This window comes from Onychostoma macrolepis, chromosome 18 (assembly GCF_012432095.1).
Source record: "Onychostoma macrolepis isolate SWU-2019 chromosome 18, ASM1243209v1, whole genome shotgun sequence".
In the NCBI taxonomy this organism is placed as follows: Eukaryota; Metazoa; Chordata; class Actinopteri; order Cypriniformes; family Cyprinidae; genus Onychostoma; species Onychostoma macrolepis.
In genome coordinates, this window is record NC_081172.1 from 19,134,955 (window position 1) to 19,143,111 (window position 8,157).

At 37.7% G+C, this 8,157-nt stretch overlaps 1 protein-coding gene across 1 annotated transcript; it reads right to left on the bottom strand.

The window, feature by feature from the left end:
* Positions 1-3,527: 3,527 nt before the first annotated feature.
* Positions 3,528-7,922, bottom strand: LOC131524029 (extracellular calcium-sensing receptor-like). Its single transcript, XM_058750753.1, has 6 exons — positions 7,696-7,922; positions 7,199-7,496; positions 6,069-6,902; positions 5,672-5,893; positions 4,560-4,683; positions 3,528-4,464 (listed from the first exon to the last, which is right to left on the bottom strand). Exons 1-6 carry the CDS (start codon positions 7,920-7,922, stop codon positions 3,569-3,571), a joined length of 2,601 nt encoding a protein of 866 aa, XP_058606736.1. The 3' UTR covers positions 3,528-3,568.
* Positions 7,923-8,157: the final 235 nt, after the last annotated feature.

Here is an 8,157-nt window from a genome sequence, read left to right on the forward strand (position 1 = left end):
GTTAAATAACCATGGTGTTGGTGTGCTTGACTGGCCAGCAAACTCACCAGACCTGAACCCCATAGATAATCTATGGGGTATTGTCAAGAGGAAAATGAGAAACAAGAGACCAAAAAATGCAGATGAGCTGAAGACCACTGTCAAAGAAACCTGGGCTTCCATACCACCTCAGCAGTGCCACAAACTGATCACCTCCATGCCACGCCAAATTTGAGGCAGTAATTAAAGCAAAAGGAGCCCCTACCAAGTATTGAGTACATATACAGTAAATGAACATACTTTCTAGAAGGCCAACAATTCACCATTTTTTTTTAAAATTGTTTTATTGGTTTTATGAAGTATTCTAATTTGTTGAGATAGTGAATTGGTGGGTTTTTGTTAAATGTGAGCCAAAATCATCACAATTAAAAGAACCAAAGACTTAAACTACTTCAGTCTGTGTGCATTGAATTTATTTAATACACAAGTTTCACAATTTGAGTTGTATTACTGAAATAAATGAACTTATCCACGACATTCTAATTTATTGAGATGCACCTGTATATATGTATATGCATATGTAGATGTACCAAACATATACTACCAAAATAAAAATATACCATCTGACACATTTAAAAACATTTAACAATCTTTCAGTTTGGGTATCACACTAATGTGTTGTTAACGTGTGTTAAATTGTGAATGCTGTGCTAGATACAAAATCCAACAGCCTGATCTTGTTGATCCTCTGGAGGGATCTGGAAAGAGGAGCAGGTGTAGTGGAAGACAAGACAGTGCTGTGTTCTCGTGGAGCCTGTGGTGACCTGCAGTATTCCTCTCTCAGAGACTTCATGAGGCCTGATGCATATGCTGGGAGAAGCAAGCGAACGTTTAGGTCACATTCACTGCTGACCATGGTTTTTCACTTGGCCTCCATCACATCTGCATCTCCATCAGGAGTGGAAGCTGCAGTCCAGTAGAGGTGGTTCCTAACAGCTGGCCTCCACTGATTATTATCTTCACACTCCCATCTTCCAAAGCCTTATAAACACACCACATGACAAAAAAATTACCAATTAGTTGTACAAACAACGACACTAAGCTGTAACTAGACTTGATGGTTATAATATTAGCAAACTGAGGTTAACCTACCAGTTATGCCTTCTCATACGGTAAAGTTTTTACACGGTTTTTAAAAATATTTAGCTAATGCTTACAAGCTAGCTGCGGTGCTTTACAACAACTTATACACGTCTCGTTGTGTCTCATTATTTAAATAATTATGTTCACTGATTTGGTAGTTAGCAAATGTTAAAAAACAAGACTTACGGTGCACAGTTGACATTTTCGTGGAGCAGCATCTCTGACGGATCCGTGAGCATCATGTCTCCCGCCGGCGGCCGAACCATAGGCTGACCGGGACCAGATGAAAGTGCTGTGTGCACTGAAGAAACCGCACTGAGTCTCACTAGGCTCTTGCTTCGGCATCCCATGTGGAACTAATGTCGCCGGGATGATAATCCTCCGGTGTAAAGTGATCGTTAAGCTACACACCACCGCGTTTCTGGAAGCAGATGCATCAGAGAAGTCCCGTCCCTTCTCTTCAGCTGCACAAACGCACCGATGCCCGGAAGATACATCCTATTTCTTGTTAGGAAACCTGTGGACTCAATGTCCTGACAGGCTGGAGTTAGTGTTACCTCCACAAACACAATTTACTATGACGATGATAAATAAAAATAACTCTCGAAAACACTCTGACTCGCGCCCGCTCCCACTGAATACCAGCAGAGCATGGCAGACGACTCCCTTATGTGACATAATATGACGCAATGTTGAAAAAAAAGTGGTTTTTGAGAACTGTAAAGGAAAGCGTCACTTTTTCTTCTAAATTTGTACACTCACGTTTTGTAAAACATTTTCAAATCCTGCATAAAGGGTTCATATGATATTTTCATACAAGTTTATATATTAATTTGGATTTTTTTTTTAACCTGCAATATGCACTTTAAATAACATGGGTTATCCTAATATAGTAATTATTGATATTGTATTATAATATTACACCACCCAAATGTTTACTACCTTCTAATTTTCGATGTCAGTGCAGGCTTTTTTTTTTTTTTTTGCTTACTGACCATTATTGATTAGTGTAGGTTGCATTAAAAAGTCTTGAACATAAAACATCAGGGTAAAAATATAGTTGATGACTAGACAATCATTTCATGACTCTAGACACTTCTTTGTGAAGACAGTGGCATAATTCAGTGAAATATGTTCTTTAGCCATATAAAAACAGTTACCATGTGTGTGGGTAAAATTTACCCGCTGACGCTTTTAGGTATACAGCGATCTCTGGTGGTTCTAGTGTTAAGCTGGTCCTTAGTTGGTCATGAGCTGTTTTAAGCTGGTTATGAGTTATTTTTTGAAAGTTTTTGAACATGCTTCTTTATTTACCAGTGAAGGTGACTCAGATATTTGTAGGCAATTATATGGATGAAAATTGATAAGTGCACTTTTCATTGAGAAAAAAATAAAAAATAAAAAATGGAGACGTGCACATGCCGTGAAAGTGGAAACAGGGGCAGCATTCCACTTCACTTTTAGACATGCACTTGTGAATTTTCCTAAGTACTTACCCTTAGCGGAAGCCCCCCTGCCATTTTGAAGTGTGTTCCAGTTCATGAAGTGGACGAGGGAAGTTTATATCGACAGACCCTCAAGCCTCGACACCTCGATTTTGACAGAGGGAGTCATTCTACTTAGTATGTACACTTCAGGTTGCTCCATAGACCACAATGCAACATGATTATGACGTCATGACAGATCGCATTTAATTTATTCCCACCCCATACAACTCTATAATATAAATATGATTTTTTTAAACATTTAAAATAGCCCAAGCATATTGTTGCATCAAACAAATTTGTAAAGGGGACTGTAAATAAAAAATCAACTCCATAGGGGATTCCAAGTGATTAAGGACTTAGGACATATTGATTCAACCCATTGCAAGGGTTCCACCAGTAGTCGGCACTAATCAATGATGTACATCCAAGTAAACAATATGGCGGGAAGTTAGCAAGTGAAAGGCATAACAGAAATAAACTGATTCATTGATTAGTATTTGAGTTCTCCTCCTCTGAGATAGCATTGATCAGTTTAATGGGTGTCATTTTATTTAAAAAAAATAAAATAATAATAAATAAAAAAATAAAATAAAATAAACTATGTTACAAGCTGTGTTGGACAAGGGCCGAGCTAGGGCTTTACTCTAGTGGGCCTTTCCTTGATGTTTTGATGTCCTTGAGCTGTCGAGAGCTATGCGTTCTTTGTGGAGATTATATGGAGATAATGTTAGCTCTGTCCTTCTACAGTGTTAACATCAAAAGTCATTTAGAAAAAGAAAAACAGCAGGAACAGAAGAAAGAGTACTTTAATACCATGGTTTAATAACTAGTCAACTTCTATAGGTCATATTAATATTTTTCTAAGATAAGAGTGAATTTTGCACACATATAAACAGACTGCAAACATTAACCCTGGAACATTGTATTACAAGCTAGAGTTATACTAGCTATATATAATACTATTTTTTCATCATATGCTTTTTGTCATTTCTCTCGGGTTTAAGTAATACAACATAACATTTAGGAGCAAATATACAAAGCAAGAGACCAAATGCAGAAGCTAGAATAGCAAAGACATGGACAGCAACCATATACTTTCCACGAGAGCTCACATAAACTGGAATGAAGGTTATCCACACAGCAAAAAATATAAGCATGCTGAATGTGATGAATTTAGCTTCATTAAAGTTGTCTGGTAATTTTCTGGCCAAGAATGCTAATAAGAAGCACAAAGAAGCCAGGAAGCCAATATATCCTAGCACACACCAAAATCCAGTTTCAGACCCGACAGCACATTCAACAATTATAGTTGCACTTAAGAACTTAGTGTTGTATGAAGCAACAGGAGGCTTTGTTGTTAACCATATAATGCAAATAAGTGCTTGCACAAAAGTGCACAAGATTACACTTGATCTTTGTTTAGCAGGGCCAAACCACTTCATGACATTACTGCCAGGGAGGGTGGCTCTGAAAGCCATTAAAACTACAACAGTTTTTGCCAAGATGCATGAAATACAGAGAGTAAAGCTTATTCCAAAGGCTGGATACCGAATCTGACATAACCAGTCAGTTGGCTTCCCTATAAATGTTAGGCCAATCAGAAAGCATGCACAGAGGAACAGAAGGAGAAGGAAACTTAACTCTATATTGTTTCCTCGTATGACTGGAGTCTTTCTATACATTACAAACACACCAATCACTGCTAATGCTGCACAGGCCCCAAATGCTGAAAATCCCCATAGAATTATTCCCAAGGGCTCATGAAAAGACAAAAACTCTAAAGTTTTAGGAATACACTGGTCTTGGGCTTGGTTTGGCCATGTTTCCCTTGAACATGTCAGGCAGTCAATTGAGTCTGTGGAAACATTGGGGGAAAGGGGGAGCATAAAACACCAAATTTTCTTTCTTCTCAGAATACCATTAAGTGAAGAGCTGTGAAAAAATTCACACCTGTTTGATTACTGATCTCTCCTTCAGCACATGGTATACAGTCAAAGCAGCAGACAGGCTTTCCTTTTTGCCTGGCCTTCCTGGAGCCTGGCAGACAGCTTTGACTGCACAATGAATCTGGTGCCTAATGATCACAGCAAAAGAGGCAATAGAAAGTAGAAAAAAAATACTACATAGTCTGTACTTTTTGAGAGTGCATTTCACTACATTATTTATATGCATAATGTGTACACCACATTAAAAACCACAAAATGCCACCTTTCCAACAGTTACAACCATCTTCAACACACCTGGCTGAAAGTTTCTGGTTCATCCATGGGACTGTCACAATACCCACACTTGCAGTGTTTGCACTTGGCCACTTGTCTACTTACAACATGTATTTAATAAATTTGGTCCAAGTATTCAAGTTGGCATGATTCAAGTATGCCTCATTAGCAAAAGAAAAATGTAAGCTTAATTTAGTCAATTTGATTTTCACAATTTTAAAATAAACATATCAATTGTGGTGCTTCTAATTAAGTGAACAAAAAGTAGTTTCAAAAGTAAAAAATAAATAAATAAATAAAAACCACATACTCATCTCTGCACCAATAAATTGCGCAACACTCTACCACAAAATTATAGCCATCCATTTTTCAGACTGCTCTATTGGAGGGTTGGAGCCTATTCCAATGTCTCGGGCCACAGGCAAGGACTTTCTTGCTTTGAGGGAATAGCACTACCCACTGAATTATTGGGCTGCCTTACCAAATTATATCTAATCTAATTAAATTTACACTGGCAAGTTTTTTTTATTATTATTATTATTATTATTTTTTTTTATAACCTCATAATTTCGGGTCATGTGAATTACTTCAAATGGAATTTGAGTTGAGGGTAAACTTTGCAGGACAGTGGCACTCCAGGAGCGGGATTGGATGTATATTATCAGTGTAAAATTACACATGTATAAATATATGCACATGTGTACACACAATTAAATCAACAGTGCATTTCCATTTAAAATTATGAAACTGTATTCTTCTTAGTTCAGCCATTAACTTTAAGTAGAGTTGAAGAAAAAGCAAATATAGTAAGCAATATCTGGTAATGACTGGGATGGCACACACCTTCTCTCCTCTGTGCCACATAATTACTGGTTCATTTATTGCTAGGTCTTTGTCAACTTCGAGGGAGGCATCATAGAATCCCACCCTCACTAGCTGAAGGGAGCCATCAGACCCTCTTTGCCAGTTCATGAGGTCATATGATGCTATTGGATCACCGTTTTCATCAAATCTGACCTCTTCCCCTAGTGTTGAGAAATGTGTTTGTTTCATGTAATACAGGAGCTTAGGAGACAGCATAATGCAAAGAAAAGCAAACACATTACAAATTACATAAATGTACATTTAGAGATTATTCCCATTATATAATTGAATCATTGCTTTAATGTTTGTACACTGTATGATAATTAATTCTAATCATATTACTGAGGGAGAACATAAAATAGAAAGTAACACACACCTGCCATGGCAGAATGGGATACATACTCCCACATGTCCCATTCTGAAAGGGGCCTTTTCCTGGTTCACATGTGCTCATATCATGTAGTGCATGTGCTATGAGATACACGGCCTTGTAAACATTGTAGGAGACTCTGAGCTGTGAGACATCTGAATAAGGAGTGTATACATCATCCAAACTCTCACTGCCATTGCAAGGTGGCCAGTTCTGTGGCTCTTCCCCGTGTACATGAGTATTTAAGGACTCATTCAGCCGGCAACGGAAAGTCTCTTCCCAAAACTCAGAGAGAAAATGTGACTTCTGAGCAACAGAATCACTTACTCTCCTGAGGTAACTGCCAAGATGTGGGATATCAGCTCTCCGTATGGCAAACCCTAATGTTCCCATTAACAAATCACCAAAATCATTCCAGAGGGCTTTTGATGTGGCCCAAGCCTCACTGGCAATCCACTGAAGATGAGTGACATTTTGTCGTCTACACTCTTTTAAGATACCATGCAAATAGGAGTCCACAGTGAAGCTTATTATGACTGTGGCAGAAGAAGATTTTAAAATCTTTACAAGTTCCTCAGCTGCATCTTGCGTCAGTGCAACAGGATAAAGGTGGACATAAGCAGGACAAATATTAAAATTTTCAGACTCTTTTAAGAAGAGCTGGATGGCAAACCGAGCATAGTCTGTATCCACACCGATCACACCGACCCATGTCCATTGAAAGTAATGAACAAGTTTTACCAATGCTTTAATCTGAAATAAATCACTTGGCATTGTCCGCATGAATGCTGGAAACTCTCTCTTGTTACTGAGACATGAACAGGATGCAAAGTAGCTCACCTAAAATATGAAAACACAAAATTTCAGTTAACTTAGCAATGCAATAACATTAAAAGGAACCATCCAGATATTGCTATTGTGTATGGACCTAAATGTTCAATATAATCCTATAATAAATGAAAATTAAATGCCAATGTATGCATATGTAAAAATATGTATATATTTGAACGTAAATTAATCTAAACGATAGTCTACAGTAACATTATCCATCATATCAATACATCATCACAATATTTATTACCAAGACAAAACTATTTTATTGCTAATAAAGTAATGTTTAAATGTTTTTGTTTTACTAAAGGTATTTTGAAGGAGCCAAGACTTCTCAGAACAGCCATGGATATGCCTGATGATGCTTCTCCCACGATTACAGGGCTCGGTTCCTTTTGTGTGTCTTCACAGCTTTGTTCACTGCCCTTCTCTGGCTGTCCATTGACCAGGAGAAGAGACCTCTTTACAGATACAGGTATGTCATCACCGCTGTCCTTGATGTGGTAGCCCAGAGATAGTTTTGGCAAAAGGTCTTGCCGCTGGTTTATTTCTCTTACAGCAAATATCATTGTCTGCATCCATCTCAGGGCTCGAGGGGTAAAGCTGCAACAGATTTCACGCACTTAATGAATTACATAACTGCAATACAACAAGTAAAAAATGTGTTTGAGTCCAGACAGTTGATTTAACAATTTCTAAACACACACACACACACACACACACACACATGCATATACTTATGTATATACATATAAGATTTTTGTTACACTTGCATTTATAAGGCGACAAAAATGTAACACACAATTTATACTTAGTTGGTTTAGGTTTGGTCCTAAAAGAAGAAATCAATGATACTGGACTGAAATGCAAAGGAAAGAGCCCTCCCAAAACCACATCTCCCTGCTGGTAAAAAGTGTATGTATCCTCATCTCCCTGATAGATGCACTTATTCTTGCTTTTATACTGACTCTGCACACCAATGCACATCAGAAACCAAACTGTGAGGAGAGCTGCATATAATAGTGCCATGATTTATACAGACAAATAAATCTGGTGAGTACAGAATTTATAAACAAACTGTGATTGAGGGATGGCCTTAACATTTCATGAGGGAACACACAAGCCAATAGCATATGCAACTCCTGCTGTCTATATTTTATGTACCAAGAGACTGTGAATGCAATCACTTCTCTGAGCTAATGGTAATGAACATCTCCTCTACATTCAGACCACTTTTAAACATTTCTAACATTTTCAAATTTTA